Below are 20,906 nucleotides of genomic sequence, written 5' to 3'. Positions count from 1 at the left end.
GATTTTTACAAGTTACTATGGAGACGGTCTTGATACAAACAGAGAGCTGGTGGTCGTGGTTTAGCAATTGTCATTTACAAAGCGAAAGTGCCACAATGCATAGCGGGGTGAAAAAGTTTTTCGTGTCATTAACCGGTAAGGCCACGCTTGGCCACGTATCACTACAACCCCCCATTTTTAGGCATCCATTTCGGATTGCCGGGCAATGAAGCGGTTACCGGCGAAAAAGAGCTCGAAGATTTCATTTCTACAGCAAATTGTTTAAAGCTGTACGCCTCGGCGAATGATGCAAATGAAACGATTTGCTTCTTTTCCCAGGTGAGGCTGCGAATGCTGCATTTAGATCGCTAACTTTCTTCTTAAAGGTTCCTGACCAATGCAATAAGTTACTGGTTTTTTATAAGGTTACACCGACCGTATTGACTGACGATAATTTGTCGGCGACAATTCAAATTACTACTGTGAGTGGTTCCCCGACGGCCACCCTGTATCATAGTTTACAGAACGTATTTTCCCCATTGCTGATAAAGGTCAGTTTAAGTCTAAGCCAGCTTATACATTATTGCCAAATGTTACAGCAAGACCGAAAGAGTGCCAGCCACAATAGCGTTCAAAGACAACTGGCGAACTTGCAAGCGGGTTTACGGAGCATTGTCTTGACCCCAACCAGCAACGTTCACCCAATCCAAGATGTTGACATCAACGCTTTGTCTAGTAAGTATAATTGGCATTGCTATTGGCTCAGCTTATCTTTTAGTTATTTTGTCATTGGACCACGAGGTTGATTATTGGGCGAATGTCGCCAAAAACTCGAAGGGAAAGGACCAGCGCGCCAGTATATCGTTCAGGGACATTATAGAACCCTTGGCTCGGGATTTCAGGTAAAGGAGATGTTTTGAAATCACAGAAGCTGTTTTTTTTATTGAATCTCTTCCTCTCTATAGCGCGTTCGCACCTCCAAATTCAGTATGGTGCTATACAGTACATGCTTGCCAAACGTGAGAATGACAGCACAAGGAGATTATGTTTTGTTTTAATACTTCAATTTAATCATAATTATGTCAATTTGACATCAATGCCGTTAGAAACAAGGATAGTATTATCGAAGAATGACGCAAACTAGTAAGAGAGGCAATTAGTCCATAAGACCCCATACTGAATCTGGGGGTGCGAACGCGCTATAGTTCTCTAGTAGGCTGGATTTAATTGTTCTTGAATGGCTCTGTAATTCACCCTAGTTGTGACTCTGCAATTTACCGAATGAAAATTGATATTTTCAGTATTTTCAAAAAATGAATTCTATTGCCGAGCTCCTGAACTCCTCTTCGTTAAAAATTTTCAGATCGGTGAATAGATAATGGAAGAACAAGCTGTCGAGGTGTGGTAATAAATTATTACCACGAAAGTGTTGGGGTCCAAGGTGCAAAACATTTTGTTGCGCTATACTTGGAGTGGTTCTGGAATTAGGGAACATCATTATGAATTTGGAGTTGGGGATTATCCGTGATCTTAAATTCTCTCTGTCGGGCTAGTTCGGGTGGGGCTACATTGCTAAGGGTGGGCAAGCGCATTGTGGGGGTGGGATTGATATAGTCCCTGATATTATTCGCATTGTTCGATTTAGCTGGGAGTTTGCTCTTTAATTCGCCACTTTTTTCTATTTATCAATGGCCTCATCTATGCATCACTTAATCATGGGCTCGCTTACCTCTGAAATAGTGTTTTAGACGCCCTACCACTGTCCGACGTGGAAGATCTCTTGGAAAACGCCCATAACGTTTTAGACGACCTGTGGCGGCACGATCCACCTTATCCAAAGGCACGCGCCCAGTATCTTATGGATCTAATCGGTAAGAGATATTCAATCGGCTCGAACTAAAATAATATTCCAGCGAGCGACGTGACCAAGTGCATTTCCAAAAATTTGGCAAACGTCAACGTTTGGACGATGGAATTTAACGCCGCCACCGAACTTCTAGAGCAGTGCATTACGATTATAAGCCATTGGGCTTCGTCTTGTAAACAGCTCACGCAAATATTTTGGCCTAATTACTCACTGCATACGTGGACTGGTGAGCCGTACGTCCCCCAAAGCCTTTTGGATCTCACTAATCGTCTACAGGAGGTCGGTTGATTTCTTACGCAACCTGTTCATTTGGTGAGTTTTAGGTGCTGAATATTCGAATGATTCATCGCCAGTTAGTGCGCTTGCTTAGCGCTTCCGAGGAAAGGGAGCTGAAGACTGAGTCTATTTTTGTGCCCTACGAAGGTATGGGTACATTGACGGGTGTGGTATAAAACGGGTGGTTTTTCAGATTTGGATATTCTGGAGTGTGGTCCCTACACTGATTCCGCCTGGAACCTTGCCAACAAAAAGTACGAGTATTTGCTACAACCCGCTGAAGAACGAGTTGCATCCAAATTAAAGAAGCAGTTGGCGAATACAAGCATTAGTACTAGACAGGTAGAAAAAATGATCGTTTTGAAAGGCTCACCGACACTATTTCCCCAGCTTCTATACGAGTTCAAAAGGTACACAGAGTTGATTAACAGGCCAGTGGTGAGGAAAACATTGTTAAATGAGCGACAGTACCTGCTCAGTTTGCTCAAGGAATACTTGGCTCAACTGAGCGCCCAGCTCACCGCCGAAAGTGCAGATTCAACCTGCAAATATGACGTTCCTGAAGTGGTTAGCGAAATTATGAAAGTGAAACAGCTAGAAACCAAGGTAACTTACTGAAGAAATTGTACCTACTGTAATTTCATGATAGGCAACGGAAGCAAAAGCAATCTCCGACAAAATCTTGGAGGACCTCCCAGGGTATGATGAGCTAAACCAAACTCTTACCCAACTACTAAAGGACATCAAACAGCACCACAGCGAATTGTTCGATTCGTGGACCAGCGAAGTTTCACAAAGGATCAAAAATAAATCGTTGAGGTAAGCGCAATTTCAATGACCCGCAACTGAAGATGCAACAGCTTACAGGAAACGGATCAAGTCGTGCAGTTCTCAGCAAATAAATTGATGAGGGTCAATTATTCCTCAGATTTGGTTACTCTGATACAAGAAGTCCGGCAGCTTTCCGTGCTTGGGTATCGAATTCCGCCCCATATTGAAGAGACGGCGACGTACGCCAAGAAGTTTATGAAGCACGCGAATGTATTGCAACAGGTTAAACCAATCAAAGCTGCGTTGGAGATCTCCAACTTTGATTACAGATAGCCAATTTCCATAACACAATCGGTGATCGTATGATCACATCGCAACGGCCTATGATGTTGGCAAGCGCGCTGAAGTTGGCCAAACTGGTGCAGGAGCAGGAGGTTGTTTCCTGGAATGATATTGAATCAGTAGAAAGGTACATTGATAGTTTAAACTCTGTCGTGGAGAAGCTTTCAGGCGAAAACGACTTGCTCGCAACCTACCATTACCAGATTATGGAAAAGGTAACACTTTGCCAGTCGTAGCTGCGTTCCAATGTACTTTTCAGATCGCCACCTTGAACGACACCGACCTAATTAAGTACTATCACCTGTGGAAAGACACGACGAAGACGATCAGAGAAATCATTTCCCAAGTTGAAGGGAAAGGTTTTCAGTCGACACAGTCCTGGAAGGCAGACATTGATCAGCAACTGTACAAGGTTCTGGAAAAGCAGTATCTGAAGAGCTTGGATACCCTGCACTTATACTTGCCTGAAATACACGCAAACTTAATTTACCGCGACTCCCAACTGCAACTTTCGCCGAGCGTAGAATCGTTGAAGGAAAAATACCAGCACCAGGTCAAGCAATTTTTGGACATTCCTAAAGGGTTTAGGGGCGTGAACAGTTCGTCGGATCAGAACATTTTCGCGCCAATTATAGAAAGGTGAGAACTACACGGTCGGTTACTGTGGTGAGTCTGTGTTTTCAGCCACCAGCACGAGTTGGAAAAGGTGAACGTGCATCGAGATGAGGTGATCGAGCAGTTGAACGGGGTTGTGAAACACTGGCAGTCTTGGTTAACGTTGGGCGGCTTAGACGCGTCGCAGTTGACGACGTGGGAACATTGGGAGCTGCATTTTAGGGCGTCGAAGACGTTTGGGCAAGAGATCGCAAAGCTCCCAAGGTAATATCTCACCGAGGGGGTAATCGCTGGGTGCAATAGGTGGGCGGGTAGTATTGCAATATTTGTGCAATAATGACCGAAGGTGTGGGCAATATAAATGAACTTTTAACTGCATTTTAGGTAACACATTTAGATTTATTTATTGCTAGTAGCCATACGGCCTTTAGGAAATCCCGTTTTTTTCCCGTAGTGTTCACCGCTTCCGTGGGAAGTTCTTGCATAGTACACGTTCACGCCTTCGAAGAAACCTACAATTCTAAATGTCAAGTCTCTTTCTAACTGTAAAACATAAAATCCTGTTTTTTTCTGTTCCCGTTTGCGTGGGAATTTAGGAGAGTGTTTTAATTCTGCGGGCATACGTCCAACTATTGACCAAAGTTTCATCGCAATCGGATGAACGGTTTAGACAATCATAAGAGACAGACAGACAGACAAACATTTATTTTACATAATAGCAGACCCGACGAATGTTTTAGTTTTAGTGTTAGTATTTTTAGTTTAGTCATTAAAGGCAATGTGATGTGACTGTTCATAAAAATCGGGCAAAATATGATAATAGGTGCCGTCCATGTAACTTTTCGAAAATAAGCCGAACTTTTAATTGGTGAATTATCTACATTTTTAAAAAAAATTAAATGTTTAAAATTCAATTTTATAAAATCATGGCCGACTACTAAAAAGAAAACCCGAAAAAAAATGGTATCAGTTCAATGAAATGTAACTCCAAAACGGTTAAAGATAGCTATAGGAACATATAATACCAAAATCTGTCAATTTCGATTCTCTATCTAATGCAATAGTAAGAAAATGGTCATTTCATTAAAAAAAACTGAGTTTTTAGTCTTTATTTTTCAAATTTGGATCTTCATAGGTGCGGTCGTACTCTGGGTCGTAGCAACTTAACTTTTTTTCAAGTACAGTAAAAGAAAGCCCTATTCTTTCTCTATGCACTGGTAAAAATGGATTACTATATCTAGAACCGTTTTTTAGTAATCAATTATCAAGGGGGGGGGGGGGGGGGGGGGAATAAAAAAGCTACAGAATTGCAGATGCAGAGGTGTGCGTGAATTTTTTTTGAGTAGCTTTGACCCAATTTCAGCTGTTTTTTTGTTAAACTATCTATTTCCGCATTAATTTCCGAATACTGACAAAGGCAGAAAAAATACGAGAGGCGATAATGATAGTGCTAAAGTACAGTCGTCAGTCGCAGTCTGGACAATACACGATTCCGCCCCCGCCGGCATTATTTTGTGTACCTATTTTATTCAATTTTACTTTTCCGTCAGGTGGTTTGTGGTTAGGTCTATTTAATTCGATTATTATGTAAACCTAATGAAATAAAAAAACAATTGAGCAGTATGTTTAGGTGGGGGGCGATCGCCCCTGTCGCTTCCCCCCCAAAAACCGCCCCTGGTGCCGACTGCATCCGCCATTTTTTTTCTTAAAGTCAAAATAACTTAAAAGCCATAAATGGTAGATATCGACATGTGGGTATCAGAAGAACTGAAATTTCACGTAGAATCCAAAAATGCAATAAAAAGTAGGGGTTGCTATTTAAAATAACGAAGTTACTAGCTACTTCCGGTATTTCCGGAAGTGCGACCATTTTGAAAATATTTCGGTCTTCAGAGTAACTCCTAAGTGGAAATTTTCAAAAAACTTACCTATTTCACTTTCCCAAAGACGTTTAACTAAAGCTCCCAAAAAACACCCTGTAAATCCGTCGTTATATACCGTGTGGAAACTTGCTACACGATATTTCTATAATATGGAGTTAGTTTCATTTAATTTTTTTAATTAAAATTGGAGCACTATTTGTTGGTTCTTATTGCGCTATATGGAAAAACAAATTAGCAATATCAGTGAAAGAATGGCGCAATGTGTGCAATAGTAGTGCAATAGCTGTGCAATGTGCACAATATTATTGCAGTGTGTGCAATGTGGTACCTCTGATATTGAAGTGATTACCTACCCCATATCGTATCCCACCCTTTTAGTTTCACAATTAGACTTGTCTTGTAGTACTGAAGAGCGGGTGGGGTGTTTCATCGTCGGCCTATCGTGGTTGCGATCGGATTTGGAATCACACAATCGCACTTATTGGTCGCAGCTTTCCTTGTCGCTAAAAGACTCGATCGCCCAAGACGTTTTTAAGCTTCAGGAATATGTAGACGTCTCGACCGCAACGCTAAACAAGCAACCCTTAACAGTCGATCAAATTGGGGAAAGCGACGCGTCATACTCGGACATACTCAACCAGAAGGCGCAGGTCAGTTTGCAACCATCCTAGCGCCCTTCCATTGCCAGTTTTCCAGATGGAGGGTCTGTACCAAGAAATGATGCGAAAGTCTAAGATGCTGAGTAGTTGGACCAGAGAGCGGGTGGACTCGGTCAATAGATTAAAGGCCGCCTGGGAGCGGTTACAAAACTTACTGGAGAATTACGAGCACATCATCGCCAAACAGATGGAGACCATGAAAGCAACTGTACAAATTGCGAGTGAAAACCTGCTCAACGACATGGAGAGGTTCGCGGCGAAATGGGAGCAAATCAAAAAGAAATCTCAATCGGGACAAATGTCCGGTCAATCACTTGCACAGTTGCAAAGTCACCTGGACGACATTAAGGAAAAACGCGACCAGATGAACTACCTCGCCAGCCGCAAGGAAAAGCTAACGTAAGCAATTACTCTGCCGTAATTTCCTAGCTAATGTCCTTAATAGTGCAGATATCGCCCGATTTAATCTAGAACCTGTTACGTTTACCATGTTTGATGAGGTGGAGTCTGACATCCGAGGGGAAGAAGAACAGTGGCTTCTCTTCGAGGAGTTCTATTCGGGTAAGTTGTTGATAAACGATTTAGGTGATGACCCCAAATTTTAGAGATGGGAAAGTTCGGTAACGAGGAGTGGATTGTGTTTAGGAAGAAGAGCTATCGCCTAGATGAATCTTTGGGAAACTGGCAGAACAAGCTGGAATTATCGAGTAATTCGCCTGTTGTCAGTGTCATTCTTCAAGAGATCAATAAGTATCAGGTAAGATCACGCTGTTAGTGGAATGACGTGGTTGAAACAGGGGGGGTTAGGGCATTTTGCCAGTGCTCAAGTACCTCCGCGGCGAAGATTTCACGGAGAATCATTGGATTGAGGTATTCGCGCTGCTTGGCATCACTCCCAAACCGATTGACATTCTCTTCCTGCGCGATTTTCTGGACGCCTCTGATAGGTTAATAGAGAACGCGCAGCAGTTGCAGGTAGGTCACGCTGAATTAATTCGCGGCTAATCGAACGTCATAGGGTATCAGTAGAAAGGCGGCGAGTGAGGTTGTGGTCCGACAGGCCTTGGCCGAACTGGACCATTGGGACATTCAGTGCAGGTTCACTCTGACAGAGCACCAGGACAGTAGCGGCGCGACGGTTATGCTAATTAAAGAATTTAAGGACATTTTGAATAAGGTCCTTCGACCTGTGTCCGTGACGTATTTCTCACTGGTATTTTCAGATTGGCGACAATCAAAGTCTTCTCCAGTCAGTGAAGAACTCATCGGACTACACCACATTTTCCGAGCGTTCCGAGCTTTGGGAGACCAGGCTAACGGACTTGGAGGAGTACTTAACGACGCTGGCGCAAGTGCAGAGAAAGTAAGTAAAAAGATGATGCAGTAGAAGCTTTCTGCATAGTTGTAGGTGGGTGTACCTTGAGCCGATTTTTGGAGGAGGTGCCTTGGGTCACGAGAAAAGCCGCTTTAGTCGATTAGATAAAGATTTCCGGCACCTACTGAAGTATATCCAAAACGACCTCAAGGTGACATCATTAACTCGCTACCCTAATCTGAGGTCAACGCTTACTAATCTTCAAGACCAGCTGTCAAGATGCCAGAACAGCCTGGACGATTTTCTTGAGGTACCTTTTTTAGGCCACTAGCTCCTATTGTACTCTTGAATCTTCAGGAGAAACGGAACAAGTTCCCCAGGTTTCTCTTTTTGGGAGACGACGATTTGTTAGAAATCGTAGGTCAGTGCTCCAGGGAGCAAGTAATTCAATCCCACCTCAAGAAAATCTTCGCCGGCATTCACACTATTAAACTCGACGATGGTGGTAAGAACATCGTCGCGATGTGCTCGTTGCAAGAGGAAGTGGTGCCTCTAAATCGACTGGTGGACATCGATCAGCCCGTCGAGGTAAAAGTCCTGCAATTGAGACTAAAATAAACGACATTTTCAGAACTGGTTAAACGTTCTCGTTACCGAAATGCAGGACTCTCTAAAACAACTTTTGGTTCAGTGTTTGAGCGATGGTGAGTCGGCCGATCCCCTCAAGTATCCTTCGCAAATTTTGTGCTTGGCTGATAGCGTGAGGTTCACGACTAAATGCGAGCAGGCGATTGGAAACATGGCTCTTAAGCAACTTTTGGCTAGTTACAAGGTACTAAGAAATCTCTCGGAGACCTTCCTCTGAACTGTAGACCATAACCGGTTTCCCCCCTCTAAATCAGTTTTTGTTATGGTTCAGGCACAACTAGGGCATTATAGCTCGCTCAACTTCAGTGAGAGTAAAGAGGGATCTTCTCTCGACAGTATTAATGCCGATGGTGACTCTGAACTGATCGAGATTAAGCTCAAGGCTCTACTTCTGGACACAATCCATCACATTAGCGTAATGGAAGGTTTGATTGAAAACAACGTCATCAAGACAAACGATTGGAACTGGCAAAAGCAGTTACGGTACGATTTTATCATTGCCATTCCGCTTTGAAAATAACAACGTTCCCAGGTACTACTCTGATAAGTCCGGAAATATCACTCTAAAAATGGCCAATGCGGAAATGGAGTACTCATACGAATACCTAGGTAATCAAGCAAAATTGGTGCGCACCCCTTTAACCGACAAATGCTTCTTAACGTTGGTTCAGGTATGCGATTAGTATGAAGTGGGTATTATATTTAACGGAAACAATTCGTAGGGTATGTATTTAGGGATGGGTGGAAATCCCTATGGACCTGCAGGGACCGGAAAGACCGAATCTGTGAAAGCGCTCGGCGGTCTTCTGGGTCGACAGGTTTTGGTCTTTAATTGCGATGAGGTTGCTTGGTTACCAGGTTCTTTGCGTTTAAACACAATTATGTTTGTAGGGTATCGATGGAGCGTCAATGGGCAAAATTTTATCAGGTTTGGTTCGGAGCGGCGCTTGGGGGTGCTTTGATGAGTTTAACCGATTGGATGAGACCACATTGTCGGCGGTGTCAATGCAGATACAACCCATACAGAACGCGTTGCGATTACACCAAAGCACTCTTCATCTTCTGGACAGAGAGGTAACTGTGGGTCCGTGAAGAAATTAAGCTCCAAGTGTCTCATGTGCTAATTTGTGCTGCTAATTTAAAATTTGGTGTTCATCCCGTCAATGGGCAATTCAAATTTTTCGCATGACTAGCTTGAGCTAGGTCTTTGAATATATTCAAAGGCTAGGTGGATATTGCGATCGCCCGTTTTTTGTTCACATTTGGTGAATTAGCGTGTGCAATGGTATGCGGTCACTACACCACTCACAAAACACCCGTCCAGCTAGGTCAAAACAAATCAAAATTGAAATTTAGAATTTTATAATCTCCCCTCGTGCTCTCAATTTGAGAGACTTGGTATCCTCGATCAATTTCCACCACACAAATTTTCATTAACACCTGACAATAATTCTTGGGCACGAAAAGAAAAACTCTATCCGGGTGGCACAATGGATTCGAATAAACACAATTAATTACTTGACAAACATTTATTCCAAAACACAACGAAACAAAAAGAAAAGTTTATAAAGTTTGTTTGGACATATTACCCCGCACGCAGGCGGGTGACCAATAAAATAAGAAAGCTGAAAATTATTTACAGTGTTTTTTTAACAATCCAAATAATTCGGCCGTACATGATTAGCCACATAAGGCGCACTTAACTGACACACAAACGCTGACGAACTGCATATTCAACAAAACAAATGCTTAGGGCCGAATTTGTGTCTATGAATTTGGCGTACCTGAGCCAAGAAAAATCTTACTTATTAATATATTTTGCTGAAATTTTCACTCCAGATACTTATAGTAAATGCCAGCATCCTTTTTTAAAGATATTTTTTGGAAATTTTAACCACAGATGTTTCTAGCAAAGGCAAACGTCGCATATTATAAAAAATCAAATATGCGCATGCGCAGACTGCGCAATACCAACTGCCTTACTTTTGGAGACATTATTTGACATTTTAATTATGGACTATGGAAGTATTGATCAATACCTGGAAAATGCGCTAAAGTTACTCGTCTTAGGCGCAAACCTCTTTATTTTATGTGCACAGTAACGTTTCTTTTGCGTCTTCGCTCTCGCTTTTTCATTACTCTCCTTTTTCACCTTAATTAAGCGTTTTCAACAAAAAATTTGTGGGAGAAGCGGGTGAATTATTTTATATCTTTAGCTGATCAAGACTGTGCTCAGTGGTAGAGCATTAGGCTACATAGCCGGAGGTCGGGTGTTCGAACCTGGGATGAGGTAAGAATTTTTCATCTGTGGCAGAGATGGGCGTTTCTTTCGATCAGTTTTGAGCATTCTGCTGGATACCCCGAATTAGGTTTTCCTGCAGTTTTCCTAATTCGTAAAGTAAATACCGGAGTAGTATAGAACAACTTAAGACCTCTAAAAAGCATTATGTAGGTCACTCTGTAATTGGGAAAAAGCAGCTGTTGAGGGCCCAGAACAAGAGGGACAATATATAAATAAATAAAGACCAGAACAAGGATATCTTAGTGTGCCTTGTCTCCCCTTTAGGTGAGCATTCTCTTTTCTCTTTTGAAATTTACTAAAGACTAAGTGGAGACTATTCGGTTCCCTTCCCTTCCCTTCCCTTCATTTTTGCTAGTGTACAAGAACCCCATTATTCACCCCGGCCCACCTCTACTTTACCTGAGCTTACCGTGTGGTTATTTTTTGGTAATTTTGTTACATTTGCTCAAAGTCAACGTAACAAATACAAGATACGAAGAGTCGCATAGGATTTTCAATGGGGGAATTTTTAACACCAAGCTCGCATTCGGAAACACAACTTTTAATCCGGCTTATATTCAATAGTATACTGATCCTTGAACTTGTAGACATCCATTGGCGAAGGTTTGACATCGCTGTCTCTTTTCGTTCTCGAGTTAGACGGTGATAACAGACGGACAAACAGACGGACAAAACCATCACAATAGCAAAACGATTTAATTAATGATTTAATTACACATTAACTTAATGAGAACAAACTTTCACATTAGCAGCATAAGGAGCACAAAATTGTGAGATACTTGGAACTTAATTTCTTCAAGTCGACACTCCAACTTCACGGGCCCGGTAACTACGATCACCGACTAAAGTAATGATAATCGGAAGCTTATTGTCACTTAGGCAACCAACCATACACTATCTAATTTTTGTACTTATACCACACATTTAATATTACTGTAGCGTTTACATCAAGCATTGAATTAATTTTTTATTCAATGCATCAAGGCAGTGACGAAGAAACGCCGAAGCAAGCACGACAATGCGCGACGCCATGCGTCCCATCCCACACGAATCCCCGCCGGAAAACTTACACCTCAACGTTGCAATTTTAGATCACGTATGGTTGGTTGCCTAAGTGGCAGTAAGCTTCCGATTATCATTACTTTTGTCGGCGATCTTACATCCGGCACAAACCGCCAATCCCTTTATTGCAGATAGAGCTGAACAAACATTGCGGAATTTTCATCACGTTAAACCCGGCCGGCGCAAATTACGGAGGGCGAAACAAGTTACCCGACGGACTTAAGCAGCTATTTCGACCGGTCGTTATGACGCATCCCGATCACGAGCAGATCGCTACCACTTTGCTCCATTGCGATGGATACAAATACGCCAGCTTGATCAGTCGCAAACTCTTGGAAGTATTTACCGGTGCCAGGTCGGTATAGTCCTTCTCCTAAAACCACAAACATAAAACAATTTTCAGCAAACTATTGAGCAAACAACAACACTACGACTGGGGATTGCGCTCCATTAAAACTGTGCTGAACAATTGCGGTAAAAACATTCGCAACTACTTCAAGACCTCCTCGAGCATCAGCTTGGAAACGGAACTGGCGCTGGTAATAAAATCGCTCCGCGTCGACATCCTCTCCAAGCTTACCTACGCCGATCGCGTCAAGTTCGAGAACCTGATAAGCGATGTCTTCCCCAGCTCACCAGTGGAACACTTCGCCGACGACGCCCTAACGACAGCCTTGGAGAAGAGCTACGCCGAATTAAACTTGGAAATTAATTCTAGACAGGTATGGAACGGTTGACTCCCTCAGCTAGACACCTTTTGTTACAGATCGCCAAATGCGTTGAGCTTTACCAACAGCTGAAGCAGCGTATGGGAGTTGCGATTGTAGGACCGCCCAAATCTGGTAAGACTACACTGAGGCGGTTACTTTTCCACGTAAGATTCGGGGTTGCTCGTGTCAATGCTTTCAGAACGTTGCTTCTAGGCGTTGACGCACATGGGCAAAAGTCTGAAGCAGCACGTGTTCAACCCCAAAAGTATGCCTAGGCACCTGCTACTGGGGCAAATTGATGTTGAATCGCGACAGTGGAGCGACGGAGTGCTCACGATGTATAGTCTGCAAGCTGCCGGGGAGCCTTTAGGTATCTATGCATGTCCAATTTTTATGACTATGACCGTTGATCTTGAAGATGTCTCCTCATGGATCGTCTGCGATGGAGACATGGATCCTGATTGGGTGGAATCTCTCAATTCGGTATTGGATGATAACAAACTACTATCTCTCCCGTCTGGGTGGAGGATACAGTTCGGTCCAAATGCTAACTTCCTCTTTGAAACGCACGACTTAAGTTACGTTTCACCGGCGACTATCTCGCGACTGGGAATAATTTTTCTAAGCGAAGAGGACTTGAGCGTTTCCAATATTGTAAGTAAATTCCTAGCCCAGCAACCCGAAGATCTTCAAGGAGTTCTCGGGCAGTATATCTCCGACTATTTCTATAAAGGTAATCGTCTCTGTACCTTTGTAAGTTTCTCACCGCAAAATTATTGTAGCCATAGATTGGGTGATGACTGAGAGCGAACTGGTTACGACAACTGCTCAAGTTTCAGTCGCCCTAAGTGCACTTTTCCAGATCTCTAACGTGTCCAGTAAATTGGAGTTTGCAGTGGGAATTCTCTACGCACTAGGTGGTTACTTGGCGGCAAGTTTACGTCAGGTCTTCACCGAGCAGGTCTGTTGAACTGTCCGCTAGGGTAATCTCAACGGAAACTGCACAGGTCTTTGAATGGTTAGGTGAACCGCAGCCCTCCTCGTTCTGTTTCTATTACAACATGGAAAAAGACAGCGTTGACTATTACAGTTCAACGCCATCTCTGAGCGTGGAAGACACCACGACCGATCTTCCTCTTATTCTCACACCCCAAACGTGTTACACCCTCAACTGTCTAAGAAAATGGTTCACTCCAGGCAACGAGCAACACTTCCTGCTGGTGGGACCTCGCGGCTCGGCCAAAAGGTAGCTTTTACAGTGATCTATAACAAATTCATTAGACTTATCTGCGCAGTTTAATTCTGAACCACCTGGCGAAGGAAAGGAACGACGTCGAAATGGTTACGATCCATTGCAGCGCGAATTTGGCGCCGCAATTTGTGCTGCAGAAGTTGATCCAGGTGAAAATCTGCGCGATTATTTTCGTATCTAAAACGTTCTCAATTACAGTCGTGTCTCGTAATTAATACCAGCAAAGGACGAATCTTCAAACCAAAGAAGGGACATTTGGTACTGTACTTTAGGCAACTACAACTGCTCAAGAATGATGTTTGGGGCACGAATATGTTAATCGCTTTTCTTCAACAGGTACGTACTTGCGTGTTCCCAAAGAAAACAAGTATAAATTGTGCACAACTCTTGTGCAAATGCCCTTTGTGAGTACCCTCTTCCGAGAATCCGTTCTTGAGGTATAAGGGAATAACCCGATCACGATAAGAGACGAGGAGGAGGGCTATGGTTGGTAGAAATTAATTCCTTTCGTTGAGACCTTTCATTAGAGTACCATGTAGGATAAAATTAGTTCCACTCCTCCCCCCCCCCCCCAGGCTCCGTCGCTCACTGATCTCAGGGAATAATTCGTGGGAATAATGGTCGTCTGGCACACCTTCAAGGTATAGGCTACCTACTGCAAAAAATTCCAGGACTCTAGGACCATTCCCCTAGAAGTAGTTCAAAACGGACGGACGGACGGACAAAACGCAAACAATAGCACATTTTTTTAACTCTTAAAAAATGCGCTAAAAAGAAAACATCCGGAACATGTGGTCGCTTTAGGCTTAGAAAGATTTCGTTTTGAATTTACAAATTTGCCAGTATAGGAAATTTTATACGTGTACCGCTTCATAGCGAAAAAGAACAGAACTAAAATGCAATAGAATAAAGCGCTTTCAGATAAGAAGCGAGCAGATAAGCCTCAAAACGCCACAGTGTTACCGGTTCCTACTGAGCATGGGGGCGCAGATTTTCTGCTATACCTTTAACAAGTAAAGAGCGATTCAAAAAAATTCAGCGCCGTAGAGGGCGGCACTTGTATAAACAATGATCAAAGTTTTAAGGTGTTGTAAGTAGAGCGCGCGGCACTTTAGATCGCGTAACATTTATTTTCAACTGAAAGTTTCAAGACGAATTCGTATAATCGAGGTAGATTTAACACTAGGAAACCCAACTTTGTTACCCCCCTACGGGCCCCACGGGGGATCGATTGACCCTATATCTATTTCAACTGAATTTTGTATTTCCGATAGTTGTTTTGAGATGTTTTACTATATTATATTGAAGTTCGTTAATTTTGTTACTATTTAATTGTTTGTTATTTCTTAAAATTTATTTGTTATTAACTATATACAGTGTGTTCGAGATACGACGCGCACCTCAATATCTCTTTTTAATTGGCTAGATACGAAAAATTTGATAAATATAATTTGGTATTTGACATTACGGTCTGTACGTCCGGCATCACTTCCGGTTCAACCGGAATTTTTCAAATGCAATGTCTATGCTCTTTTTAAGATCTTTAAAAACATCAACTAATTTGCAGTATGACAACATATACATATTTATAAAACTTTGGAAATCTAGCATGCCCTCTGCTGTCAGGATGTGCATTGTGCGGTGAGACAATCGACACCGCGCATCCTGACAGCACACGGCATGCCAGATTTCATAAGTTTTGTAAATATTATATATATATCACGAATTTCTCCATTTTGTTGTATATCAACCACATGAGATATTGATATTATCTCGAACACACTGTATATGAAGAATCTTAAGTATAATTATACTTAAAACGTACAATATTTATGGAGAGTTAAACAAAACGAAAACCGATGCGTCAAAAGTAAGTCACAGTTATCCAATACAGTACAAACACCAACGAAAAACATATGGGGGTCTAGTTGAGTACCATAGGTACAAATTTTCCAATTTTTTAGAGTTACAATGAAACTTTTTCATTTAATTAATTTAGTGTCATCAGTCATCAGAGAACCACAAACGTTTATTGCCAAAAATAAGGGCGATATATAAATTTAAATCTTAAATGTGGTCAATTGACCCGTTCTGGGGCTTCTAGTGTTAAACAGTCGCGTAATCGTACGTGAGGGTTTTATTGCAAAAGTTGAAATTAATTGCCGCATTACAAAAGAAAACTGTGCCGTCATTTCGTCGAAATTATTATCGTGTGTGCTTTTAACGTTAAAAAAGAAGATTTTAACGAGGGAGTTATATATCAAACAAAATGTTGCTGTGGATCTGTACTATTTATCGTTGGATTTTTGAAAAATTTGCTTTCAAATAATACCTGAAAATAGCTGTTTCAATGCGTTATTCTACCGCGTGTTTAGGTTAATTGTTATTTACATAAAAGTCAGGAAAATGACACATTACTGGCGAGGAAATATTGTACGAGGCCTCTTTGGGACCGTCAGGTAAGGTCATTTTACTGACGAATTTTATATTACATTTTACACGAAATCGTACTTTAATATAAAATTTCAATTTTTATATATAACTTGATTAATGTCAATCTGTCAGTGATGACAGGAGTCATTGTAGACATTTAGAAATGACATAAATGAGGCCGGTAAAGTGACAGGTGCGGCCAGTAAAGTGACAAGCGGCAGGAAACGTCTGCTCTACCTCTGTCATGGAAACTAAAATTTCCTGACAGAAAGTAGGCATGAAAATAAAGGTAAACAAATTACAAAGAATCCTTTGATTGATGTAAACTATTGTAACGGATAACCGGTATGCAGTTTCAAATTCGGATTTTGTTCATAGGAAAATTTGCACATGTACCGCTTCATAGTAAACTTGAACGAAAGTATGTCGGGAGATAATAACATAATAACATGCTGTTTTTAGTACATAAGCGCGGTGAACGAAGATGTCTTGTTCTTATGAACCTAATTAATTCACATTTCTGGTCAGTTTGTGCTCACAATTTGGGTATAGTGCTTTAGAGAGAAAACAGAATCGTACGAATAACGTTTCTTTTATTAATTAATAACAACAAAACGTACGTTCAATAAAACTTAAACGTATTAATGATGGACGGCAATAATTTCTTCTTTACCGGAGCTTCACCGCGACAATCGGCAAGACTCTGTTCCAATTCGGTAATCTTGTCCTTCTGTCCTTGCAGTTGAATTTTAACGCTCGCAATTTCCTCCGCGTGTTTTCTATGCATGTTCGCAACGTGCGCGTTTGCCTCACGAAGCTTGTCGTTGGTGTGGCTCTTCAGTTTGTCATACCTCTGTTGCAGCACTTCGATGTTGCCGACTTGCTCGGTGACCCTATCCACCAAAACGGCCTGGTTCGCTTGGTACCCGGCCAGAATCGTTTTGAGTCGCTCGTACTTCGTCACCAAATCGGCAAATCCGGTCTCGAGACAGGCCAAGTGGTCGCATATAACGTTCCTCTGCGCCATAACGGTTTCGTGCTTGGTCATGATGTCGTGTATAAATTTGTTGTACTTCACGAGTATCTCATCGTCCCGTTTTTCCCGCAGCGATTTTTGGAGGGATCCCTCAAGCTCGACGATATGGGCCTCCATCTCTTGAATTCTCTCGCAGTTATTCTGTATTATGACATCCTTTTCTTTGATGATCTCGTCCATTTTCCCCAACTCGGTATTAACCGTCTTTAGCGAAAACATCGACCTATTATTCATCAAATCTGACTCTTGAATTATCTACGGGAACCCTCTCTTAGTCGCCCTGCAGAAGATCAAGCAATATACTTACGCGTATTATTGACATTTTGCTTTTCGAAATCTAAACTGAAAAATATGGCGCGTGCTAACTGGATCTTTTTTTTAGTTTATTCAGTACAACGGGTTGTTTGATGGCAGTCTCGAGTGGATCGGTGTGAGAAATATTACCATTGCTTGCTCGGCAACCGCCATCAATAATCTATCTATCAGATTCACTTCATCGGTACACGTCTTTAATATTAGGTAAGAGCTTTGCTTTTGGCGCCTTCTGAGTACGCTATTTCAGCCCACCCGAGCAAGAAAGTATCAACGCCATATACTCGCTGTACTTGCCCTTAATTGTAAAGCAACAAAAGTGGTCTACCAATAAGCTGATGAAGATTGTAATGATGATGACCACAGTGTACAACGAGGTTCGCTTTGGTGGCCCACTTAACGGCTCATAACCTTGGAATTTTGCAGGTCGTCAAGCAGTTTAATCTCGTTGAAGGTCACTACGATTTCAGTTTAAACGAGCTGACAAGGTGGTGTCGGGGGATTCTGATGTATAAAGAGGGGGACAAAGACGCGGAGGAGTATCTGCTCGAAATTGTAGTCTACGAGGCCCTGCGACTGTTTCAAGACAGATTAGTGAACGAAAACCATCGCGCCCAATTCGAGGACATCCTGAGGGAGCAATTAAAGATGCAATGGAATAAGGCGGGCTTGTTGCAAGACTGTAAGCGGCACGTATTTGTTCCAGTTCCGAAGGTGGTCGCCTCTCCTCACGTCTCACTGCTTCACAAGCAAGGTGTTGAGGAGTGGACGGACGTTGTCAAAAAAGGAATCGTCCAGTACGGTGAGTGAGTCCCGCTTTTAGACGCATTCGTCTGATTCCTTCGCTTAAAGAACGCGAAGGTGACGTCCTGGAGGTGCTAGTCATCCCGGAATTGGTCCAACTGACCGCGAAGATCGCCAAAGCTTTAGTGGAGCCAGGTGGGAATGTTTTACTGATTGGTGTCGCTGGTGTAGGTAGAAAGCCTTCAGTGAAGATCATATCGGCGCTGCTTTCGGTAAAGCTCGTGGCGCCAATCTTTTCCAATTATCCCCAGTTTAATAACGAGTTGAAAATGGTTGGTACCTTGCATTGCTTCCAGAATAATACCAGTTTTCTAGGCAATTCAACACGCAGCCGTCGAAGGCGAAGAGACCTTCTTGCTGCTGGAAGACAGCAATTTAAACGACAAGCGGGTCGTTGACACAGTAAGCGCGATGCTGTGCTCTGGAGAGGTTCCCGGACTGTACACCTTCGCAGAATTGGAATCGCTAGCAGCAGGTCTAAAAGACGAAGCTGGACGGGCTAGTTACGATGGAAGCCTAATCGATTTCTTTACCGAGCGTAAGTGAATCTCGTCGCGCAACTTTCGCCAATTTCCAAACTCTAGGTATCAAGAAGAAGCTGCATCTGGTGATCTGCATCGAAAGCAATAACACCAAGTTTTCTGAGCTACTTTCAAACTGCCCGGCGCTCTACACCCATTGCAATGTCATTTGGACGTCAGAATGGGGCAAAGACACACTGGAGAGCATCCCAAGCATGCTAATTGAAAGGTTGCGCCCACATTATTAGCGTTCAAAATCAACTTCAATTTTTTCAGCGAAAACAAGAGTAAAATTAAGAAAGCCACCGTCGACCTGGTGGACGGCTTCTTCGAGATTCACGGCATGGTCAAGCAAAGCATTGCGATTCCGTCGCGGTTCATTTCGTTCGTCAAAACCTACATCGAGGTGTTTTCGGATAAAGTAAACGTGATCTCCGAAAGGCAGGGAAAGTTGCAGGTGAGTTTCAATTTCTGCCGACAGCTGACGATGAGCGATGCTTTCAGGCCGGGGTGACCAAACTGACAGACGCGAAGAACGTGGTGGACGAATTAAAGCTGAAGGCGAAAGAGCAGCAGGATAAGTTGTCGCAGAAACAGGAGAAGGCAAACGCGGCACTTGAGATGATCAGTAGTACGATGAAGAACGCCAACACGCAAAAGCACGAAATGGAGAAGCTGAAACAGCACACCGAGAAGGAAAGTGTTTTTCTAGCTAAAAGGTAAGCTACTCTGAATAGCGTGCGTCTGAATAACGAATTGTAGAAAAGAGGAGATCGAGGAGGAACTGTCCGAAGTGAAACCTTTGATCGATGCCGCCCGTACAGCCGTGGGAAACATCAAGACCGAATCGCTTTCAGAAATTCGTTCGCTTCGAGCGCCACCTGACATAATCCGTGATATTTTAGAAGGCGTTTTGAGGTTGATGGGTACTCAAGATACGTCTTGGAACAGTATGAAAAACTTCTTGTCCAAGCGAGGAGTTAAGGAGGATATTAGGTGCGAATTTTAGGCCCAAATTTTGGTATGTTCTTTAATTGGTCCAACAAAAATTTGTTGCTAACCCCAAATTTCCACAGCAGTGTGGGTAGAGGAATTTTTGGGTCTATTTGAGAATTATTTAGCAGATGTTTGATAAGGGGACTTTATCAAAGTAGAATTTAATTGATTTAAGTAAGCGATGGCACAGGTGCACAGTTGTAGGTATGTTGTTGCGATATAAATAAGTTATCGCACTTCGTCGACCCTTACCGAAGATGAAAAATTGTGATGGGGATGGTCGGGACTTAAAAAAAAAGATGGCGTACCGATCTAGCGGGCCGATCTCGGCTTATTTGACTTAGCCTGCGTAACAGTCCGTTGCGTGTAAATTCAAATACCGAAGAAGAAGTCATACAGGATTGCTGTCCAAATTTAATTTTTATGCAATTAAACGTGAGACAATTCAGGGAAACGCGAAATTTTTGGAATTTAAATTCAGAGTACTACAATTCTACATGTTTTTCTCGAAGTTTTGCAGTTACTTTCCAATTTAGCTTTTGAAGAACAAGAGCTTAGAGTAGAGATGAGGTGGCAACCACCCTCGGGGCCCTTTGGCATGATATAGATTTTAATCCTTAGAGAATCTGGTCTATAACTTTTGATTGAGAAGTCTGATCGAAAAAGTACGATTTTGGTGTAGTGGATTTTTGATAAAAAAGGAAGGTTATACTATGCCTTTTTTTGGGCCGAAGAAAAAATTGTCTCAGATCGCCCCGGAAAAAAAATTTTCTTATAGAATGTGGCCTGTGGAATCTATAATTTCAAACAGTTCCAAGATTGGACTACTGGTTCAAAAGTTACGGCCCTTTGAATTTTCTTTGGAAATTGGTTTTCAGTCTATAACTTTTGATTGAGAAGTCTGATCGAAAAAGTACGAATTGTTTTGGATTCTACGCACCAAAATTAATAAGAAAAAGTGTTTTCCCGATAGATTTTGGTGTAGTGGATTTTTGATAAAAAAGGAAGGTTATACTATGCCTTTTTTTGGGCCGAAGAAAAAATTGGCTCAGATCGACCCGGAAAAAAAATTTTCTTATAGAATGTGGCCTGTGGAATCTATAATTTCAAACAGTTCCAAGAT

At 42.3% G+C, this 20,906-nt stretch overlaps 2 protein-coding genes across 2 annotated transcripts; one reads left to right on the top strand and one right to left on the bottom strand.

Annotated features, from left to right (window-relative positions):
- The first annotated feature begins 17 nt into the window (after nucleotides 1-17).
- Nucleotides 18-20,440, top strand: LOC116166451 (cytoplasmic dynein 2 heavy chain 1). The gene is made up of 47 exons (XM_031481401.1): nucleotides 18-135; nucleotides 182-318; nucleotides 366-530; nucleotides 579-714; nucleotides 758-881; nucleotides 1,720-1,850; nucleotides 1,893-2,125; nucleotides 2,170-2,269; nucleotides 2,316-2,464; nucleotides 2,513-2,728; nucleotides 2,772-2,941; nucleotides 2,983-3,175; nucleotides 3,223-3,450; nucleotides 3,495-3,874; nucleotides 3,920-4,114; nucleotides 6,137-6,383; nucleotides 6,430-6,791; nucleotides 6,838-6,953; nucleotides 6,998-7,149; nucleotides 7,200-7,367; nucleotides 7,411-7,569; nucleotides 7,616-7,755; nucleotides 7,801-8,017; nucleotides 8,065-8,295; nucleotides 8,339-8,539; nucleotides 8,627-8,838; nucleotides 8,888-9,026; nucleotides 9,078-9,197; nucleotides 9,247-9,429; nucleotides 11,851-12,074; nucleotides 12,123-12,441; nucleotides 12,486-12,593; nucleotides 12,643-12,799; nucleotides 12,848-13,162; nucleotides 13,212-13,390; nucleotides 13,437-13,675; nucleotides 13,725-13,830; nucleotides 13,880-14,017; nucleotides 17,533-17,669; nucleotides 17,713-17,839; nucleotides 17,889-18,264; nucleotides 18,315-18,538; nucleotides 18,582-18,804; nucleotides 18,851-19,016; nucleotides 19,064-19,244; nucleotides 19,292-19,506; nucleotides 19,550-20,440. The coding sequence occupies exons 1-47, from the start codon at nucleotides 18-20 to the stop codon at nucleotides 19,794-19,796; spliced, it is 9,003 nt and encodes a 3,000-aa protein (XP_031337261.1). The 3' UTR covers nucleotides 19,797-20,440.
- On the bottom strand, nucleotides 16,691-17,561 carry LOC116166965. The gene is made up of 2 exons (XM_031482185.1): nucleotides 17,458-17,561; nucleotides 16,691-17,405 (listed from the first exon to the last, which is right to left on the bottom strand). The coding sequence occupies exons 1-2, from the start codon at nucleotides 17,470-17,472 to the stop codon at nucleotides 16,737-16,739; spliced, it is 684 nt and encodes a 227-aa protein (XP_031338045.1). The 5' UTR covers nucleotides 17,473-17,561; the 3' UTR covers nucleotides 16,691-16,736.
- Nucleotides 20,441-20,906: the final 466 nt, after the last annotated feature.

The sequence above is a fragment of the Photinus pyralis genome, unplaced genomic scaffold, assembly GCF_008802855.1.
Source record: "Photinus pyralis isolate 1611_PpyrPB1 unplaced genomic scaffold, Ppyr1.3 Ppyr1.4_LG3b, whole genome shotgun sequence".
In the NCBI taxonomy this organism is placed as follows: Eukaryota; Metazoa; Arthropoda; class Insecta; order Coleoptera; family Lampyridae; genus Photinus; species Photinus pyralis.
This window is presented reverse-complemented; position numbering and strand designations above follow the sequence as displayed.

Excerpts from the sequence above, each read along its gene's own strand:
- LOC116166451 (XM_031481401.1), top strand. The coding sequence starts at position 18 with ATGGAGACGGTCTTGATACAAACAGAGAGCTGGTGGTCGTGGTTTAGC. Across the intron at positions 12,800-12,847 it reads AGCTGCCGGGGAGCCTTTAG|ATGTCTCCTCATGGATCGTC; the intron begins GTATCTATGCAT and ends TTGATCTTGAAG. Across the intron at positions 19,017-19,063 it reads CCAAGCATGCTAATTGAAAG|CGAAAACAAGAGTAAAATTA; the intron begins GTTGCGCCCACA and ends CAATTTTTTCAG.